Source organism: Chelonoidis abingdonii, chromosome 22 (assembly GCF_003597395.2).
Source record: "Chelonoidis abingdonii isolate Lonesome George chromosome 22, CheloAbing_2.0, whole genome shotgun sequence".
Lineage (NCBI taxonomy): Eukaryota > Metazoa > Chordata > Testudines > Testudinidae > Chelonoidis > Chelonoidis abingdonii.
The window spans coordinates 19192659-19214806 of NC_133790.1; the positions used below are offsets into that span (position 1 = coordinate 19192659).

At 50.2% G+C, this 22148-nt stretch overlaps 1 protein-coding gene across 1 annotated transcript in view; it reads left to right on the plus strand.

The window, feature by feature from the left end:
- Positions 1–2654: 2654 nt before the first annotated feature.
- Positions 2655–22148, plus strand: part of SLC25A1 (solute carrier family 25 member 1) — a 44508-nt gene continuing 25014 nt past the window's right edge. The window contains exon 1 of the mRNA XM_032764682.2: positions 2655–2944. Coding sequence (XP_032620573.1) covers positions 2833–2944 — 112 coding nt within the window. The 5' untranslated portion in view covers positions 2655–2832. The remainder of the gene's footprint in view (positions 2945–22148) is intronic.

A 22148-nucleotide genomic window follows, 5' to 3' on the forward strand; every position in this document is an offset into this window, starting at 1 on the left:
TTGACTAAATAAGAAAATTGACTGCTACCTCCTATGTCCTTTGGGCTGAATAATTACACTGCTATCGATATAACCCCCTGGGGGGTGGACATTTTGTTCTAGAATAAATAGGTCTTTACTACACTTTGGAAATAGAGCAAGCGATTACACTGGAATAAAGTCCTGTTTATTCTGGAACAGTGTGTTCACATAGTAAGTTGCACCAGCATAGCTACAGTGGAATAATTATTCTGATAGAGCCATACCAGTCAATTTTCCCAAGCACAAAATTAGATTCCGTCTGCTAACAGACTTCTCAAACTTGCTGGTGGGAAAGAACAACATGAAGGTGGACAGACCACAGGACTCAATGAGAGGTGCCTTGCATTTAGCAGAGCTAGCTGCAGTTGTTGGAAGGTACCTATGGAAGGTAAGATTAGTTAGCTTTGGAACAGACTAATTGCTTTGTTGTGGAGGGAAGTCTTCACAGGTAGACTTCTATGGATTATGGGTCTCCCTGCAAATTTTTAGAATTCTCTAGATCTTGTGCAGAAAACTGACTCTGAATCCTGATAACAAAATGGTCATTTAGATGGTCATTAGCTTTGGAATAGTTTAAACTTAGTCTGAATGTGCTGGATTTTGTTCTGCTTAAACTGGACTCAACCAGAACCTTAGATCCACAATCTTCCCCATCTTGGGAAAGTCAGTTTCTGATCCAATTATGAAGTGAACGCCTCTCAATATATTCACGTAGTAACCACCATTTCTACTACTTGCCTTGTGTTTAAAATACAGACAGAAGAGGACAAGTTGGTGAAGGGAACTCATGGTGAGGATATAGATATCTAAGCCACCAGTTCAAGTTCAGGTAAAGTTAACAGGGGCCAAAAATGTACTCTACTGGGAGAGCTATTTAGTGGCTGATGTGAAAATCTTTATAGTCTCTTACTATACTAGTGTGTTCTTTAACACTGTGTTGGCCCATCAGGGCTTATGTCCCTCTTACCTGAGAAAAAGCCCTTCTACCAGTGCAGCACTAACAGCTGACTTGAATCCAGTTCTTGGTAAAAGCCTCAGCCCCATAATCTTGGGTCACAGGAGAGTTCTTTTTAGCCAGGCCCTAGTAACTCACTGCTGTGTGTATATATAGCCTGTTAAGATTACCTCATGGTAGGTTCACAGTGTATGACGTTGACTTTTTCATAGTTTGTTGGGGGAAAGGGAGCTTCCTGTTTAGAAATCATCATTTTACAGCTTCTGAAGGTTGAAGAGGGGCACAAATGTGTTGCTGGTGGTGTTTTTTATGGCCTTGAAAACAGCTATAATTAAAAAAAAATGCTGAGGTGCTTTACTTCAATCAGTCACCGCTAGCACTAACAAACCAGCCTGTCTCCAACAGCCAGGCAGGAACAGTCACTAGGGACCAGGACTTAATTTTTAAGCTTCTATGAGGTTGTTTACAAGTAGCAGTAAGAAAAACAACTGACAAAAAAAAATGCCTGGGTCCTTGCAGGTGCCTCTTTTGTATAATTTACAGACAAATATAACTCACTGCAGTATTCATCAAGGAGCTCTAGTGCTGACATTAAACCCCATGAGCTAAGTTGAGTGGCTTAACAACAACCCTGACCTAGAATTAAACTGCTCTCAGACTTCCATAAATGAAACTGGTAACATACTGGTAGAAAAGGTTAGAGAGAGGAAGATGACATGCTCCCTTGCAGAGGCAGGGTATGTGCCTATGAGGTAGCTGTACATACCTCCAATGTCCTAATCCTCCAGCTACTTACGCCAGTACTTAACTTGAACCATGTTCTTTGGGATGAAAGTTGCAATATAAATCAATTATAGATAAGATGCCTGCGTCTCCATTACCAAACAACTTCATGCAACAGCGTCATGGCCACAGAGCCCCTCAAAACGCTGTCTCATCTATTGTCCTTGGCAGCTGGCATCTTAATAAAGTTGCAAAAGCCTGGATCAGCCTGCCCTAGGTGTCTATTTCTAATAATTATTTACAGTGCTTTACAGAGGAAGTTGCTGTCATTATCCGCATTTCCTAGCTGGAGAAATGGGGGGATAAAGGGACTTGCTAAGTAGCAGAAGCAGGGATTCTTGAGTCCTAGGGCCCTGTTCGACCTACTCGGCCACGCTACCCTCCTGTTAGTGCAGGGATGTTACCGGGCTCATGGCTGCTTCCCTGAGGGCAGCGATTGGGTTCATCCCCGCCACCCCCGCATATGATGCCACAGTTGGGAAGCAGTGGGCGCTGAGCCAGGCCAGGGCTTAATTTGGGCCAGGGCTTGCTGAGTCCCAGCACCCTTGGACTGGGCCGTTCCTGCCCCGGCACCCCCAGGCTGGGCCGTTCCTGACTCTGGCACCTCTGGACTAGTTTCCTCAGTCATGAAAGTAAAAACCTGCTTGAGCCCTGGCGCTGGTTGAGTGAGGGGAACCCTGGGCTGCTGGAGCTGAGGCTGCACCAGGGCAGGGCCCAAGCGGAGCCCCGTTCTGCCGGGGGGGGACCCGCTTCCTTTCCCCGGCACAGACCCTGCCGGGCTCTGCCCCCCACTTCTCCCCGCGGGCGAGGAGCTGCAGCCTGTGTCCCGCCCCCGCGGGCTGGCCGGACCCGCCCCGCGTGTTCCCGAGGATGTGACGCCACCGGCCGCACCCCTGCTGCGGGCGGGGACCGGCTGCCGACAGCCGCTCCAGCGCGTTGCCAGCCCAGGCAGGCGTCCCGCTGGGGTGCCGAGCCCTGCTGCCCGCCCCCTGCCGGGGACCCGCCCCGAGCCCCGCACCCCGCAACCGCTTAAACGGGGCCCATCCGCCGGCCTCTCCCCGCCCGCCGCAGTCATGTCCGCCCGCCCCGCGTTCGCCAGCCCCTTCCCCAGCCCCCGCTGCCTGGCTGCCGCCGCCCCGGCCGGCAGGGCGAAGCTCACCCACCCCGGCAAGGCGATCCTGGCAGGTGAGTGCTCGGTGGGGGGCCCCGGGTTCCTCCCCCTTCCAGGCGCTCGCTGCACCCTGGGGTGGGGGCAGCGCCTCGCATGGGTGAGGAGCGGCCGCCTGGGTGCAACAAATCCCCCCCGCCCCGGAGCTTCCCCTCTGCTGCTGCCCGGGGGGGTGACAGGCGCCCAGCCCCGCGAGTTGTCTTGCCCGGCACCCTGAGGTCTCAGTCCCGCTGGCAGGTCTCCTGGGCTGCCCGGAAGAGTCGTGCCCATGCCCTGAACTTTGGCCCGCAGTGTGCGCGGCTCCGTGCCTGACAGCCGCGCTTGGCTCTGCCTAAGGAGCTGGGCATCCCTCCCTCCTGGGGAGTGTCGGGTTCCTACGGCAGCGCTGCTCCTCGCTCGTTAAGTTGGGGGGTGTTTGCGGGGCTGGTGACTGAGTTTTGGCAGCTGTGTCACTGTCTGATGCAACTGCAGATCGCAGATTGCACCCGTGCTTCGAGACATGCCTTTCCTGGCATGTCCCGCTCGGCCCTTTAAAGTTTCCTGGGACTCAGGGCAGTGAGTGGTGATCGCTTCAGGGCTGAGGGGAGATCTGTGTGCAGAGCTGAGGGCAGTGTCTAGGCAACACAACACACATAGCTGTGAGCGCACCCTGGGATTGACTGTGGCACCCTGGCTGCAGTGGGACCTTCCAGTGCAGAATTGCATCGGGATGCTGATTGCAAGACTCTGTCCTGGTTCTAGACTATGGCTTGGATCTGGGCTGAGCCAGACTTTAGTCTGGGATTTCCTCACCAGGCAAGAGAGCTCCCTGTTTACCCCTTTGGGGGATCTGTCACACTGTGGCCTATGTAGCTTGAGGTTTAGCACTGCCCCTGGGGCCAGAAAGGGTCACTGCAGTGCTCTTCACTCAACTCCTTGTGTCTGTGCAATCATGAGTCTGTATATTCGGTACACTGCAGGCCTTCCAAGTCATGGGTGCTGACTTTTGGTTTTGCTGGTGGGTGCTTTTGAAGAGGGGTGTGTGTGTGTAGGGAGGGGGCACTCTGCCAGTTTTGGAGGAAGGCTGTTGTCAACCTATTTATACACTTCTTTCATATTCTAGTTATTGAATGTGTCCGTCATTGGTATCTTTACTATTTAATAATTAAATTGTTGTGAACTACATAATTACATCATCATGAATTACAGTACATAAAATCATTGCAATCACCTACAAGCTGTCTTCACTAACGTCCCTGTTTAAACACATTATGCCTCACTATGGCTTTCTGGATGAAACTGTAAGCAATTTTTTTTACATCTAGTTCCCTGGTATTGTTCTGATGGACATTAAGGACAGTTAACTTATTCAGTTGTGTCTGTCCCATTGGTGACTGGAGATCTTCTGAAGCTTGAGAATGAGTTCAGGATGATACAGGTACCGTGAGAAGGAGTACTGCAAATGACTCCAAGATCTTTTTCTTGATGGGTAACAGCTAATTTAGGCATCCTCATTTTGTATATATAGTTGAGATTATATTTTGCCATGTGCATTACTTTGCATTTAACGTTGAATTTCATCTGCCATTTTGTTGCCAACTCACCCAGTTTTGTGAGAGCCCTTTGTAACATTAAGTCCAAAGCTGACTGCAAAATATTGAGTGATTTTGTATCTTCAGCAAAGGTTGCCACCTTACTGTTCACCCCTTTTTGCAGATCATTTATGAATAGGTTGAAAAGCACTGGTCCAGTACAAGCCCCTGGGGGACACCACTATTTACCTCTCTTCATTTTGAAAACGGAGCATTTATTCCTACCCTTTGTTTCCCATCTTTTAACTGGAGTGTCTGGCAATGCTTTCAGGATCATCTAACGATCCTTAATTTAGTTTAATGACAAGCCTTTTGTTATCTTAATCACCCTGCCTGTGTTTATAAACAGCAAAGAGTCCTGTGGCACCTTGTAGAGTAACAGATGTTTTGGAGCATGAGCTTTCATGAGCTTTTTCACCCACAAAAGCTCATGCTCCAAAACGTCTGTTAGTCTATAAGGTGCCACAGGGCTCTTTCCTGCCTTTACAGATCCAGACTAACGCTGCTCCCCTCTGATACTTGTTTATAAACAAACTCCCTCATCACATTCCATACTCAAGCTCTGGCTCCTGCGTGCTGAGCACCCACTATTTTTTTCCGTGGGTGCTTGAGCCCCGGAGCAGCCACGCAGTCAGTGCCTATGTTCTAAGTACAAGGTTTTCCCCACTGATTATCTAAATTCACAGTCTGCTGATAATCAGGTGAGAGAGATGCAAGGATGTGTAAACACACTGAAATGTTCCGAAACAGGAACAGGAGTGGGTCTCTCTCCACTGAAGTAATGACCACAGAAATGTGACTTCAGGGCCTGAAAGTGATATCTGGTTACAACCCCCAAGCTACTTCTTTCCATGCCCTCCTTGATCCATCTCTGACTTGCACAGCGCTGCTGCCTTTAGACGAAATGGGAGCGCTCATGTTTTTCATTCCTCTGTGACTCTGGGGGATCTCTTGGTGACAGAGAATACGGGAAGGGAGTTCTTCATGGAAGCCATGCAGCTCTCTTTGAGTGGGAATTATGCATCATTATACCAGAGCTGAGTTTGGCACTCTGTGTCTTGGAGAGGTGGATGTTCAGTTTCACAGCCCCAGGTGAATGAATGATCAGTACACTACTGTGCTCCTCTTCCCCCCCCACCGAAAGGTGTGTAGGTGGGGTGGCATGTTAACAATCTGTCTCCTCCTTCCCCAGTGTAATCTACTGATGCCATGTTCCCTTCAAACCTGTGTGGTGATAATGAGCCAAAGAGAGACATTCTGATTTCTCTTTCATTTTGAATTCCAGGATGCAACAAGTACATCCAGGAAGGGTGCTAGCTCTGTATGGCTGGATGTAACCAACAGCCAGACATTCCTTCCACGCGGGTGTTCCATTTAAACCTATTGCATAGAGATGGTGGTGGTCCAGCAGCAGCAGGGGTGACCCAATTTTGAGCAGGGATTCTTAATTTACTTTGCTCGTAACCGGGGCATTCTAAATGAATGCATCAGTTGGATGCCCACTCCCCATGGACCATTACAAGTCAACGATACTGACTATATTTCCAAGTAATTTAGCTGTAAGGTCTTGACTGAGAACTGTGACTTTGATATCACAATGTTAGTGATCTCTGTTCAGATAATATACAGGCAAACACATACAGGCTTTGGATAGGTTTGCTAGAATTATTTCATCTACAAGGACAAACTTAGCAAAGCCACAGCTTTTGGGTTCTCGTAAAAGCTCTGCAGCTGCCCCTCATCTCTTGTGGGATGAAATTACTTCCACAAATCAGCTTGTTTTTGGATCAAAGTCTCTCTCGTTTAACTCCACTGACTGCAGTGGAACTACTCCAGAGATAAACTTGGCCCATTACATCTGTATCTTGTTGAAAAGTGGGAGCCCAACCAAGTCTACCGTGGTGCCAAGGAAGGCTTGTAGAACTCACTTGTAGTGGCACATTAGCTCACGTTTCCTCTGCCCAACCACAGGGAAATTCCTAGAATGGAGATGGCTGTATCTAATTCAAGAGGAAAGATTTCCATTTTGATGTGATCTGCATCGTTAGAGCTTTTGTGTTTCCCAGCTAATTCCCTTCCTCCATGATCACGTCCACCCCTTTGTTCTTCCAGCCGACTGTCCACCTTCCCTTAGGGTCTGACAGTGAAACGCTGGCTTGCTTTAACAGAGACCTTAGAGGGAGCCTTACCTGTCTCTTGCTGCTGCCAGTCAAGTTCTGTTTGCCATCTGTGACCTCTGGCTTTGCTGTCAGTTGAGATGCATTAGTTAATGTCACACTCTCTGATGCTTGGATGGGCCTGTCAAAAAGAGAAACCACTGGAGAAGTTGCAAGGTTGACTCGCAGTCAGTACTCGAGCTGCGTGAAATGTATGCAGCTCTTGCAGTATAAAGGGAGCCTTCTTTGTGAGGTGTGACAAGGAGCTGGGGCCTCAGATTAACTGGATAGTCTGAAAGCTTGTGACAACCTGAGGTGAACAGTTTAATCTGCAGAATGACTTGATAGTGACATCCACAGTTACACGTTTTGTCTGGGACATAAACCCATATGCATCAGGGCATACGCCAGCAACTGTTTGCCAGGGGATTGGAAGACATTTCTGTCTCACTGGCAGGCTGTTCCATAACTGTCCATTGTTCGGTTTATTGAATCTTTCTTTGAAGCTTCTGGCCCTGGTCCCTACTGCTGGAGTAGGTCTCTGGTCTGATCTGCACTGGCAGTTCTTATGTGCGTATCATAGTTTGGTTTGTCTTGTCTTTTAAAAATGGAGCTTAATCCAACCTTTGGGGGAGAGGGAAGCTGATCCCACCAGCTTGTTCTTGTGAAAAGTAACTGTGCCATACACGGTGGGCCAACTTATCTCCTGCCTCTGGATAGCCACTCCCAGCTTCATCAGGAGTGGCTATGTACTCAGCTCTTCGGTTGAGCCCAAACTGCAAAGCTCCAGGCATGAAACGGTTGTAGGATTATGAGTTGGGCTTGGGAAGCCTGCAGGTCTTCCACAGTCAGTCCAAAGATTATGAAAGGTTGCGTGACACACTGAATGTGCCCCTGCCAAAGGCCTTTGCCATTCCCTGGCTCCTTGGAAGCTCACTGATCACTGGGGAGTCAGTGGCTTTCTGTTGTTTATCAAGGTGTAGTGGATCCTGGGTCTGGAGGAAAGCAGGAATTACATGGCACAGGTGTGGATAAAACTTTACAGGTATGGGGTGGGTGGGTCTGTCTTGACTGGCTTCCAGCTTAGGTCGGGGGTAGGTCTGTGTAACATAGCCGTAAGTTACATTTTGCTTGGTCTGGAGGAACAGCCAGTTTCGTGATTGTGAAGCAAATGAGATGAAAGAAGGGCCCTGTTGAAATGCTGGCCCCTTCTTCACATGCAGTAAATTAAAATGATCCGTAACGTGCAGGCAGTGCTGGCCAGCCTTATCCTGGACATAATTGCATTAAATAAGCTGATCCATCAGGATGGTGCCTGGTACTAACTGCTCTGTTCCTACCAGCACGGAGTCATCCGTTCCTTTAGACAGGGAAAACGAGGCCTATGTGTGCCTATTATATTAAAGGTGCTAGCTGATATTTACAGGGTTTGTCGATGGATCAGGTGCCAATAAACTATCTCATTGCCTTCCAGACCCTCCAACTCCTTTACCTTGTGGGTGGTAAAGATGAGAAGAGACCTACTTAGACCTTGTTATCGTTTGGAAGGTATCGTTCAAACCGTCCAACCCCCCTTTGACCAACATAGTTATACCAGCGCACAAGCTGTATAACCCAGGCCTCTCTGCCAATGCAGGACAGGTCCTTGTTCACTAGGGCTTTGTCCATGTCCCAAGGATTGGGGCTTCCAGCACTGCCTGAAGAAAGTGTAGCTCTCCCCAACAGCTCGCTCCTTATAGTCCTCGCAAAATGAAGAATTACAACACAGATCTGCCAACAGACCAGTACTGATGAGAACAGGATCCTGGACTGGCTTCTCTGGCTGGGAGTTCAGTGCCACTGTGCTGTATAACAGTCAATCTCCATAGTGTCTCCTCCTCACAGGGTACTTTGCTCCCAAGGAGGAGCTTCCCGAGGGGGCGTAGTATCCAAGGGCCCTATCACCACAGTATGTCAGCGCCTGCTGTGAATTGCAAAGAGATTCCTAACATGCTCTCAAGCAATATCTTTTTTTTTTTTTTTTTTTTTAAATGGTGTGATTTTTTAGCCAGCTCCCACTTCTCTCTCATCCTTTGTCCCAATTCCTTCTCCCTCTTGCTGTGGATTCTGGAGGTGTTTGTGCCTAAGCAGAGGGTTCACTCTTTAGAACTAACCTTTTCCTCCTGCTGGATTTACTCAGTAGCGTCCCTCTGTTGTTTTTTCACCCATCACAGGCTTGTGGCTTAACTGAAGAAATTGGGCTGGAGATGAAGGGGTGCTGATGCACAGATGGCTGGGGTCCCAGGGGAGATGTGGGGGGGAGTGAAATCCAGGCATCTGATATGACTGTCAGATAAAACGATACTCCTTTTTAAGGAAACAATGTGCTCATTCAGACTCCATGTCCCATATTGCTTCCCCGGTGCTTCTAGCTCACTTTGAAGCCAGCCCCAGTTGATCGGACTTCTGGCCGCATGGTGTTCTTCTTTTGGGTGAAATAGTTCTGTCCGCCTTCTGGTTCTAGAACAGACAGGTGCCTTTGTCAGTTGCACTCCAGGCAGCGGAGGCACCTCAGGGAGGCTTTCCTGCCCTATACGGGGTCTGGTGCAATGTGATATTTTACTTGCTGTTCACAAACAGCCTTTGACGGCACCTATGGGTCGGTTTTCCCGACCCGCTTGCAGATGTTACCAGCTGCCTTTGATCTTTGGGTACTAACTGGCTCCTTTGCTGGCCATCTCAGCAGAGAGGGCAGAGACTGGATGTGCCGGGGAGCACAAGCCCTAGAAGTGATCATCCCAGGTCTGGAGGGAGGTGCGTTGCTGAGGATGTTCTCCTGGATGCTGTCTTAGGTTCCCATTTATCCTCTTTGTTGTGTTTGGGACTCTCAGTCTGGCACTTCTCACCAGTGCTAAACTCCGCTGGGAGATTGAAATCTCCTCTAGTGATGTGTATGGACAGGCCCCCTCTGAACAACACTGGGGACATCTCTGCTGCGGGAGGAGGAAGGGACTCCAGCTCAGGGACTCTCAATGCGAAAGCATATTCCCTTTGCCTGGGATGAACAGTCATGCACGGGGAGTCACCGGCTGCTGAGCTCTCGCACCGCTTTGTTGTCTTTTAGTATAAAAAGGTAATTAAGTGTCCTGCCCGTCATTAAGATCCCCAAATTATTCCCTTCAGAAAGCCCTGTCTCTGCTGGGCACGGAGGCATGTCCCACCTTAGAGCAGTAAAACATACGACTAGCGGTGTTTCTAGAGTAGGTAGTGTGTGGGACTCCTCTCTGTGTGCTGGGGGATGGTGTGAGATCCATTGGCGCTCAGTGGAGGTTGAGGTAGTTCTCTGTAGGGCACTGCGAACATCCTGCCCATGATCTGCACAATGTGTCTGTGAGGAAAGGGAGCCTTATCCCCAGCTTACAGGTGGGGAAACAGAGTCCCAGCCATGCCAGTTGCCAGAGTCCAAGCCAGGCTTTGTACGACATTCGCCATCAGTCATTCCCAGGCTCATTCCTGCTGTTCAACGCTGTACAACAATAACTGGCAAAGTCCTGCTTAAAATGGCCCACCTCACGTGGGAGAGTCAATAGCACCAAATCACGGCTAAGGAGAGGCACGGGCTACTCCTCAGCTGTGCAGTTCTGGGGGCGGCTTTAAATTTCATTTCCCGAGACGCTCAGTGTTGAGTTGTGGGGAAGGGGGTGGGCGAGGCGCTGAGGGACTGCGGAGGGCTGGGGAAGGAACAGTATTTTACGAGCAAATATAATCAGGCCAGATTCTCCCCCACACTTGCAATTGACATCAGGCGGCTGTAAGACCAGAGTCTCTGTTTGGCTGGGGATTCCCTTAGCATGCAGGAGTCCCCAGCTGGTGTAGCAGCCTCCACTTTCAGACCCCTCTCCATTGTTTATGAATGTGGCCAGGAGAAAGGGACATGGCTGCTGAGTTTTGATGATCCCTGGATGGTGGGCTGGGCCTTAAGGGCCATAACTAGCCAGTGTAGCTTAGAGCAGCCCTGAGGCTGCTCCAAACTACGCTGCGGATTGGGGTGGTGGAAAATTCCCAGGGTGGGAAGCTGCAGCTGGCTGCTCAGCTGTGCCCAGCCTAACTTCCTGGTGCTTCAGTTCCATATTGATTCAGGGTGTGTGTGTGTGTGTGTGTGTGTGTGTTTTGTGAAGAAGGGGAGGCTGGGTGGGGTTTGGAACACAGCCTTTTAAAGGTAGTTATTGTGATGTAGTTTATACTCCCTATGGATGCTTGGATTTGTATTCTGCAGGGCGCTCCTCTCTGTGTTTATGTAAGCATCTGGAAAAAGACATCGCTCTTCCTTGAGTTAATCAGTACCTCTAGCTGTCAGTTGAGTGATGTTACAAGCTTCTCTCTCTCTCCCCCTCCATCCCCTCAGAAAGGCTTTGCACTGTGAATGTAAATGGTATAATTCTCACCTCTGCCTGGAGAGTAGTGACCCTGGATTTACAAGGCAGTATGGCTTGGGCTCATCCTGTCAGATGGAGTTCATTTTGGAGCCTCTTTTCTACCACTGTGCGCCAACTATTAGCAAAACCCAAAGCCCAGCCATTGGACTCCCTTGATCTTGAGCTTCCACAGTTGCTCTCTGTCCAGGACGTAAAAGCAAGGAGCTTGGCGAGAGTCTCTTGTTGGAAACAGCTGGAAAATCAGTTTAAAATGAGGGATGAATCAGAGCTGCTGGCTCTGCACAAGTGAATGAGCCGAGGCACTAGGTAATGTTGTATTCTCTTTCTGCGCTGACTCTCTGAGCTGTGCTTTGCAGGAAACACCAGCTAAAGCAGTCTTGCCTGGTAAAATGGAGCCCTGCGGATGATTGCGTTGTGGTGATGAGTGAAGGGATGCCTGGATAGTTAGTAGATCAGTTCATGGCCAAATGCCACTGTATAAATTGAAGGTATAGCATTAGCTGTTTGCTTACAAATGCCGGGATTCGGTACCTTTCATTGGCTGCTGGGTGAACAAAGAACATCTCCTGCAAAGTCCTACTCAACCCTTTCAGTGCCTTTTTTTTTTTTTTTAAATCCAGTTTCTGGGTCATTCTTACTAACAGTATTAACCTCTTCCTGTGCACTTGGTAAATTCATGGTGGCTCAGTCTGGCTCCCGGTGCGTGTGTGGGAGCATCACAAAACTGGCCACGTTAATGCAATGCCTTTCCTGGTGGTCGGCCCAGGACAGAGCGGGCCATGGAAACTGAACTCCACTCTGGCCTTTAAAGACGGTGCCCACCAGGTTGGTGTAGAGGCACGTTGGCAGGGTAGTTGGGAGGAAGCTTGCCCTTCTGAGGCCCATGCTCTTCCAGCTCTGTGAAGAGCGGCACAGCTGTCCATCTGGCAGCTTGCACCAGCACTGCAGCTCACTCACAGGTATAAAATAAATGGGGCCCTCGGCTCACTCGCTCCTGCTGCTCTGGCTTAAAGAACACACAGAGGGAAACGCTTAGACCCTCCAGGCTTGAACCTAAACTACTTTTCATGCTGCTTAGAAATTTTCTTGGCAGGTTAAAGTAAGGTAACCATTCGATTCCTTCATGCCCTGCCTCTCCACTTGTTGATCGGTGTTGATGTCATTGGAGCACTGGCAGCATCACAAACGCTTCCAAGGTGACGGAGTGATGTCTAGTCACTGGAGTACGACTTTACCGTGGAAACCAGCAGAGAGGGTCTGGGCTAGATGGGCTGTGAAGGAGAAATCTGCAGCGAAGGCAGATGGAATGAACAGACTGTAACTGCTGGCCCAGGAAGTGTCCTTTGAACAAGTCATTCCTGTCTTACTAAGTCTGTCCTGGTCTGAGACCCCGTTCTTAAGCCTGGAACATGACTGCCTAGAAAGCATCTTCGCTCGCTTTTGTTCCTTTAAAGCGCTCTTGAGCGGATGCCATTCAAACACAGACTCCGTTCTAGCAAAGTACATTCAGGAGCTGCTCTGGAACCCCCTCTACTGTTCTTCCTCTTACTGAGGCTATGTCTACACTGCACACCTTACAAATGGCGCAGCTGTGCCACTGCAGCTGCACTGTTGTAAGGTGCGCTGTGTGGCCGCTATTTGTCGTTGGGCGAGAGCACTCCTGGCAATATCATAAAACCACCTCCAACGAGGGGCAGTAGCTTTGTCGCCGGGAGCATGTGTTCTGCTGGCGAAGCGCTGTCCACCCCAGTGCTTTTCATAAAAACTTTTTTCTTTTGGAGAGGGTTGTGTGTTTTTTTTGTTTTTGTTTTTGTTTTTTACACTACTGAGCAACAAAAGTTTTAACGAGGAAAGTGCCAGTGTAGACGGAGTCTGAGGAGCTCCAGAGAATGAAAGTCCTCTCCTTTCTGTTGTTTTTATAAGCAACAAAAGCTTCAGCAAATCAGGCCTTTGAGCCTCCTGGGGCTTCAGATTTCATGTGACTGTCCAGTATAGTGTTTATCCCTTTTCTTGCCAGTGAATTCTATAAAATGATGTACATTCTCAGCCGATTATTTTTTCGTTACTTTGTATATGAGGAAGTTGGGAAATGGCGGAGAGCTGAGGCAACAGATGATTCCAGTGAAGTTGGGGACAAATTACTCCATCTCGTTCCGTAGTGTTATCGACAACTCTGTTTACACAGGGCTATTTACAAGTCTGACAACATAGTGTGCAGGATAGAGAAGTCAAATATTTGCAGTTCTGTCTATTCCCCACCTACCGAGTATGAGGATGTTGCTGTCCCAACTATATGGTTTTGTGTTTGTGACTGTGTTCTTAGTGTTGTTTACCACCAGTGAAAGTGATGAATTGTAACACGCAGCGCCATCCTTTCTTGCTATTAAATACAAAATGTTCCATCTAATCATGACGCAGCAAACGGGATGGACGCTTTGCTGAGGGAGGCTGTGGTACGGTAGTAAGTTATTCCCTCCCCCAAGCATTAGCTATGTCTTATTTGCTTGGTGATCTGTTGTTATGGGAATGGATCACATCACTACATGGATACAATCCTTCGGGTCTTTAAGGCCCCCCTTATTCATTTTCAGGGAATGGCCCAATGTTAGTTTCCTCGTCTGATCTCAAAGCTTTAAAAAACCCATTCCTCTGGCTTAAATGAATAGTGTGAAATTTCAGGCCAAAAGGAGTTGTGTGTGAGAAGCCAGAGAGATGGGCTGGGGGTCAAAATTAGATTTACACTCTAAGCCTTACAGCCTGAGGTCCAGAGTTGCTACCTTGGTTTTGCAGCTGATCTCTGACCTGTCCTGCAAATCACCTTGCCTGAATGGACTCGCTGAAGGAACTTGCTGATCCCCAAGGAGGAGAGAACGTGTGTGGAACTAGGTGACCCAGAGGATTGTGGTAACAGCATAGAGTCGTCCTATCTGCACTTTCCCAAGGGGCGTAGTTTGTCTGTTCCACACAGAGCCCTGTGATTAGCTGATGTGATTGCAAACCACGTCTAGAACTCAAAACGCTCATACTATTGTCACATTGCTAGCGGTGTATTTCATTCACAAGTGCTCAACCTCTCCATAGCTAGACATAAGGGAGAAGCATGACACCAACTGTATGGATGGTTTGGTTTATCTGTGAGCCCACAAGGCAATGTTGTGTTAAGTGCTAGGTTCAGTGTCTGCTGTGCGGGCCCCTGACTTGGGAATCTCATGAGTAGATGTCACTGCATGTCACATACTTCTCCTGTGCGTAGGACCCCAGCTTGTCTTGCTCTAGCCTGGGTCAAACAAATGTTTTCTCTGTGGAGCATCATTAGGGAGGTTCTCATGAACTGGGACAGGCCTGGGGGGGTGGGAGGGCCTGGTGGTGATGAAGTCTCAAGCAGGCTTTTTAACGAGTTGCTCATTCTTAATTTGATTCATGTGCCCAGAGGCCACAGTGTTGGGCACATTAAAATCACCAATTAAAACAAATAGGAAACCTCCTGTGTGAATGCACTGTCGTGTGTGTTATGTGAATCACAGCTGGATTAAAGCTCTAACCCTGGCAAAAACTCCACCGTCCTGCCAATGCGCTAGAAACATCAGAGCTTTGTCTGAAGACTTATCATAGAACAGTTGTCTTGATATTTTGGCCCATAGAGAAATTAAAACCACTTTTGGGTTTGTCAACAACAATTCTAAATTTTCCTGGGGAGAGAGAGGACCTTACTTTCCCAACAAGCTCTAGTTCCATGGTGGCCTTGGGGGCTTCTTCACTGACACTTTCAGTCAAGGAGTTCACATGCTAACTGGAGATGTGCTGCAAGTAATCTTTCTGCTGATGCCTGGTCCCCTCCTACCCATGGCCTTCAACTGGGAGATGTCATTGCTTGGCCAACTGGGAGAGCTGGAATCCCTTCGATTGCCAGAGACAAAGGGCGACAACTGTCCCTGCTTCTGACTGAAGCTTGCCAGAGTGGGTGAGCTGTGACCTTCGCTGAAGGGCAATCTTTCTCTCCTTTGGCTCTGGAGGGTGTCCAGCTAATGATTGAGAGCCTCGGTGCAGAGTCCAAGCTGCTCACCCTCCCTCTCGCTTGCTCTTTCAACTCCCAAGTAATTAGAGAAGAGTTGACTGCTGCTGATTCTGCAGTGTTGCAAGAACTGACTCTAGGGGTTAAAGTCCTGGTAAACAAGTTACAGAGCTCTCTGCAACCTCACTGGCCATTGGCACCCCAGGGGAGAGGGAGGTCTGGAAACAAGCCGGTGCTTAGCCTGCAGGCTATCGTAGGCATTGGAAGGGAATGAGGCCATGGTGGGGAGGACAGCGTAAAGAGCATTATAAATCATTACCTTATTTTTAGCCTTCCCAATTGATACATCGGACGCTAAGGCCAGGAGCGTGAGAGTAAATGGTGGTGTCTGTACCACAGCACGGTTACTGCCTCCCAGATCACAGTGCATGTCCCCTCTTCCCATCGCGCTCTGTCGTGCTGCTAGCGTTCTGGGGAGCGGTTCCCCCTGAATGACAAGAGCCACTTCTAAGGCTGCACATCTGCTCTCCCCACCTGCTAGGATCCAGGATTCAGTGCTAAATAAACCCAAACACTGCTAAGCAAACCTCCCTGACCAGACAGGCCTTGGGGAGGGAGCCTCAGCCCGTTCAGACAGATCAAAGAGGCTGTGCTAACAGACCTCAGAAATAGATCCAGTTGGTAAGAAGCAAAAGGCCTCCCTGGCATCATCCCCCACATACATTGCCCATGTGGGTGTATGTCTAGAAAAGGTTTCCATGTGTACCTGGTACATACAAGAGTCCATAATAAGAGTGTCAGATAAGCAGTAAGTTTTATATGTGAGACTCTCTCATTTCACCAAGCCGTTCCAGAGATGACTGAAACCACAAGGGAGGAGTTGCATCCCTGGAACAACCACACAGCTGAATTGTCTCCTCCTTCCGTATTCTAAAAGTGAGCATAATAATTGCTTACTGCTTTGCACTTTCATAGCAGTGTGGGGTTGATTGTGAAGCAGCATTCTGGCTCTGATGGCCAGCTAAGAGCAACGTGGCACTCGGACACCTGTTGCTCTGTAGGAGTTTCAGATCCCATGTGCTATAGCCAGAGGAGAATAAAACCATCTGCAACTAACGTTGGGTATCAGAATGCTTATCCCAGGGGTGACTGTTAATGGAATATGGAGCCTTTTGCATCTTGCACTCCAGTTTGAATCCAGCCAAGGGCAGTAGTGACTCATTCATTACCACATGGTGGCTGTATAGTGGACTCTGTGAAATAAGCTGGTGGCCTCGGTCCAGTTCCTAGTGGATGGGTGTTTTTAGCAGACCTCCACCTGCCATGTCCTGAGTTAGCCCTGATCCCCTCTTTGGCACACCACGTGCTGGCCAGCACTGGGTGTGTTGTTTGTGCTCCATAGATAAGGGGGAGGTTTGAGGATGGCGCTCTGGGGGAAGCTTGCATTGCAGCTGCCCGTGCTGTATCTGTAGCAACCCAGACTGCACGACTGCCAATCCAGTACTTGGCCACAGCAGTGAGCTGTTTACATAAGAGTCCCTTCTCTGCCTACCCCTGTAGCATATACAGGGTAGGGCACAGCATTCAGTGCTACTGGGCATGGGTATGTATAACCCCCTGCTGCTCCCCCATTCTCTATGCTCCCCTCCCTATTTCCACCTGCAGTAAAGGTCTGACACTTCTCCTCTACCCACCACCTTCCTGTGCATTCTCTAGATGTGGGTGTGGACGCCTCTTTCTCGGTAGTGTGGCTCACTTGTGCACCTAAGGGAAAATCCTCAGGCCAGTACCCAGCCTGAATACTTAGGCCGCTGCCTCCTCCTCCCTGTGTGGGGGAGTGGCTACAGAACTGCACCAAGGCACTTGGGATTTGCCATGTTTGATCGCGCCCCTGGTCCAATGGGGCTGATGTCCTTTCTCCTGCAGGCAGCCGTCAGTACCAGATATTCCAGAGGAAGGTGTTTAGAATCCCAGCAAAGGACAATTATGGAATAACCTGCTCATAGTAGTCATTTCTTCCTAACCTGCCCACCCCTCTCCTCCCACCCCCCTTCACCACCCTGCGAGTTAGGGGGCAGATTTTTACAGGGAGCTTTGTTCTTTATCCTGTCCAATGTAATTGTGGATGATCTCACCAGCCATAGAAATGGCTAGTGCAGGAGTCGGCAACCTTTCAGAAGTGGGGCGCCGAGTCTTCATTTATTCACTCTAATTTAAGGTTTTGTGTGACAATAATACATTTTAATGTTTTTAGAAGGTCTCTTTCTATGTCTATAATATATAACTAAACTATTGTTGTATGTAAAGTAAATAAGGTTTTTTAAATGATTAAGAAGCTTCATTTAAAATTAAAATAAAATGTAGAGCCCCCTGGACTGGTGGCCAGGACCCGGGCAGTGTGAGTGCCACTGAAAATCAGCTTGCGTGTTGCCTTTGGCACGCATGCCATAGGTTGCCTACCCTGGGCTAGTGCTTCTGGGAATCCCGTCAGACTCTCTCTGGTGGTCATGGATGAAGGAGCCCTGTGCACCCCAAATAAGGCTTCACCCTTTGGGTGCTAGGCCTGGAAGCCCTAACCTGACAGTGCCCCACTTCCAACCATCTCCTGGTGTCTAGCCCAACCCATGTGCAGCAGTTCCTCTCATCGGGGAGTGGGGAGAGAACCTTTGTGACCATGGAGGTGAGGATTGGCTTTGCTTGAGAGAGAAAAGCTCCCTGTTATTAACCTCTATGCTTTACCTTAAAGGGGCAGGGCTGCCTAAGTAGTGGTTCACCGGCTTCGTGTGGGCTGGCACGGGGGCACATGTACAGCTCACTGTACTGCCGCAGCCTACTCTTGTCACCCAGACTTGCCTGGTCAAGTGTCTGCAGCAGGACCAGGCACTGCTGCCATTGCATGGGAGTGGAGTGTATTCAGGCTCTGTGCTCGGTGGGGTGATCCGCAGTGTGGCTTGTCAGAAAAACAATCCCAGCCGCAGGGGGCAGAGCAGACATGCTTCACAGCCCTCCTGGATCCCAGTCGATGCCGGCATAGTTTGGTGGGTAGGGCTCAAAAGGGGCCCTAGGAAGCTCTGCGCCTGATTGGGTGCATGGGCGGTAGCAGTACAGTATCCATAGGGGCTCTGTCTCTGTGGGTTGGGTGCTGGTTTACTCCTGGGGCTCGGTTTGTTTTTCAGATCAGCTCTTGGAAGTGCCAAGTCAGCAGCTGCTGCTCAGCAGGAGGGAGCTGGAAGCCGGGCAGCTCAGCCCCTGGTGGTTCTCCTCAGGTCTCTGTAAACAGTGGAGGAGGGTTGGGGAATGAAGTGAAGGGCCAGTGTTCGATGGGATGATGCCAGCAGAGAGGGATGCAGGGCTCCAAAAGCCCCCTGGCCCTGGCTCTGACCCTGAGGGGGGTGGGCGGTAGCCAGGTCCCAGTATGCACAGCTGTGCCCTTCACCTGTCAGGCCTCCCAAGCTCAGCTGGGGCTGGCAGCCTTGGGAGGGGTTGTCGTTTGTATCACTGCAGTGCAGACAAGGCTGAGCTGCTGGCTAGGCCTGTTCCTGGAGGTCGGGGTGAGACTCCGCACGTGCTTAACTCTCTCTTTTTCCAGAGTGCCTGGGGGATAGTGACTCTGGGGAGGGAGATGTCGCCCTCATCTGCGGGTGGGCACACGGAGACACCCCGAGGGGACAGGACTTGCCCAAGCCCTTCTTCACTTCAGCCATTGCACAGGGATCCAGAGAGTGCTGCTGCACGGGGAAGAGCTGTGGCCATCCAGGGATGCAGGGCCGGGGGCGTAACAGTTCACAGGCCTTTGGCTCCCTGAGTCCCACAGAGTGGGCACCAGCATTCCCGGATTGCCAATCCAAGCAGCAACTGAGAACCGACCGTGTGTGTGGGGGGGGGGGGGGCCAGGGGGGCGGGTGGCAGGCGGCTCTCCTGGCACTGGATCGCCCGTTTGTGCAGGGACTGTGGGGGTGGGGGGAGGGAGCAGGGGGCTCTCTTGGCACTGGATCGCCAGCCTGTGCAGGGATTGTGGTGGGCAGAGGGCTCTCCAGGCATTGAATTGCCAGGCTGGGGTTGGAACTGGATGGCCGGCCTGTGTGTGCAGAGAGTGGCTTGTGTTTGGTGGTGGTTTCAGATGCAGTATTTTACAGGCAGTTCTCCCATATGGGTGGGGCTGAGGGAAGCAATGGGGCTGAATTGATGGGAGCGGATGAAGCTCTGCAACCTGCTGCCTGAGGGGAGAACCAGCTTTTCACCCACTGAGCGCTCTTGTCCCTCCTCCCCTCCCCTCCCCTCCTCCCCCCAGCCTGTTCGGCCCCTACAGAGCAGGCCTGCAATTAGCTGAGCCATTTGCTTCCTGCTGTTTCACATGGCCCTCTGGATTCCATCCATAGCTTCTAGTCTCAAATCCCTGTTAAATGGAGGTTTGCCTGCTGCCAGTAATACTTTCCTGTATTCTGCTTTATTGTGCTTTCGTTTGCTAGCTGCAGCAGGCTGAAATATAGTAAAACATTGGTGCAAGAATGTGCCCTGTGGCGAGGTGTATCGGTGTTCTCTTTAAAGGGGGTCACAGAAGGCTGAAAGGAACCAGATCAGTAATTGCCCCGTTTACTTATTCTCTTGCTGCTTTCATTGAAAGAAAGCAGTGTGTCAGATCTGCCCAAATGCTAACACCAACCCTTAGTTTGCCCGGTGCTGGGAGCAGGAAGAGCCACAGGCTGGGGTGAGTCCACCTTACTGTCGAGAGTCCCACCCTAATAGCATGGGATTGATACTGAGAAACATTCAGTGCATCCCCCAAATTCTAGAGAAGCTCTCAGCTCAGTAAGGGGGTTTCTGCCACTTGCTGTAGAATTGCCAGGCACAGGGCTAAGTTCTGCTCTGTTACACCAGTGTAAATCCAGAGTAACTGCATTGACTCCAGGTTGAGTCCCTCCTGATTTACACTGGTGTAACTGAAACCGAAACCAGAATCTAGCCCATGTGCTTTGTTCTCTTCAGAGTTACAACATCAATCTTTTCTCCATAGTAGAGTTTGATGTAAGAAGTTCTGTAGCAAGTGTCATTCCCTTCCTGATGGTGCCAGCGGCTGGCTGGAAATGCAGAAAATCCAGCAAGGAACTGGCAAAATGCACCTATCCTGCAGGCCTCAAAAAGCCTCCTCTTCTTGCCAGCTCGGTCAGCTCAGAAGGAATTGCGACAGCCAAGTGTCTGGGAACTGATGTACAAGACGAAATCATTGGCTCACGGGGAAGGGTTGGAGAGTGACTTTGGCTGGGAAGGTGACTTTGGCTGTGTAGAGCTGCACTACTGCCAGTGCAGGGTGGGAAGTGAAGCACAGTCAGTCTGGCCATGGAGCAGTGGGAACTCCATTAGCTATTCTCCTTGTTGGCCACTAAGCTAATCAGCGTCTGTAGGACTTTGCTGTTCTCTTCCTTGCAGTGGGAGCTACTTACCAGGGACCAGTTAGAGCTGGCCCTGACCCAGTCTATTGAAAACCCAGGCTGGACTTGACTAAAGCCATTGAAAACCAACACTCTTTGCATGACAGTGCAAGCCAGTGTGTTGGGTGCGGTGACCGTGCTGCTGGGTCTCGTGACCCAAGTGTTTGCATCCTCAGACCATGGACATCTGGGAATGGGAATCAATGCCTTCCCTGAGAGGCAGCAGAGCCTAGTGCATGAGGTGTGGCTCTGGGCAGCTGGAGAATTGGGGATCAATTCCTGCCTCTTCCACTAACTCGCTAGGTGACCATGGATGAGGGTATGGCTACATTAGAAATTTCAAAGCGCTGCCCCGGCAGCACTGCAAAGTGTGAGTGTAGTCAGAGCCGCAGCGCTGAGAGAGAGCTCTCCCAGCGCTGCTTGTAAACCACATCCCTTATGGGTGTAGCGTGCAGCACTGGGAGCCGCGCTCCTAGCGCTGCTGCCCTGATTACACTGACACTTTACAGCGCTGTATCTTGCAGCGCTCAGGGGGGTGTTTTTTCACACCCCTGAGCGTGAAAGTTGCAGCGCTGTAAAGTGCCAGTGTAGCCAAGCCCTAAGAGACATCACTTGGTGCCCCATGTATGAATGGGAATCCTGATGTGCTTTGAGTACATTGGCTGAAAGGCACTGGGTAACTGCGAGTATCTGTTTTCCCTCCTCAGTATGTGTTCCCGTGACTGTAAAGCCATAGTGGATGAAGCAGTCCTACAAGCCAGGTGGCCTTGTGCTCCTCAGCATGCTTTGTAGCTGCACCATGCTAGACGTGAACGGAGGCGGGACTGAAAGGAGAAGCAGCCTTTGTGTCTGCAGCCTCTTGCAGTTGGAGCAGAGTTCTCCAGCAATGTGATTTGCAGGGCTATGCAATGCTGTTGTAGCTGTGTTGGTCCCAGGATGGCGAAGGGACAAGGTGGGGGAGGCAATATCTTGTATTGCACCAGAAGACGGGCTCTGTGTAAGCTCAAAAGCTTGTCTCCCCCCAACAGAAGTTGGTCCAATAAAAGCTGTCACCTCACCCACTTGCCTCTTTATAAGGCTAGGAAGCCTCCTCGTTAGCACGGCTAGGTGGGGGGCTTGCTGCAGCAGCGTTGCCACAGCTCAAGGCAGGAGTTCCTAGGGCACTTGGATTCCCATGGACTTCCCAGAGGAGGATGAAAAGAAGCCTTTGTCTGGCCCTGTCAGGCAAACCAGTGTGTGTTTGTGAAGTCAGCGGCAGTGGCTGCAAACAGCAGCCCTGGGAGAAAGGAGCATGGTTTGCAAGGCTGTAGGGGGGTTACAGGCTTAAACCTGGCAGGTTGCAGTCTTATGCTGGGGTCTTTTTAATGCTATCTGTGCCCAACTCATCCTCAGAGTAACGCGAGCAGAGTTGCACTGGGGAGGAGTCTGTGGGCTGGCCCCATTGTGCTGTCCAAGGAATGTGTCCTCGTGACTGCCTAATAAAATCATAGATGCAATGGGCCAAATGCAGTAGAGACATCTGGGATGGGGTGGTCTGGAAACAGGGGCAAGTGGGAAGACTGTGTTGGTTGCACTGATCTGCCATCCAGCAGGGGCACAAAAGAGTGGGCAGAACGGGGAGGGTGCATGAATAGACGC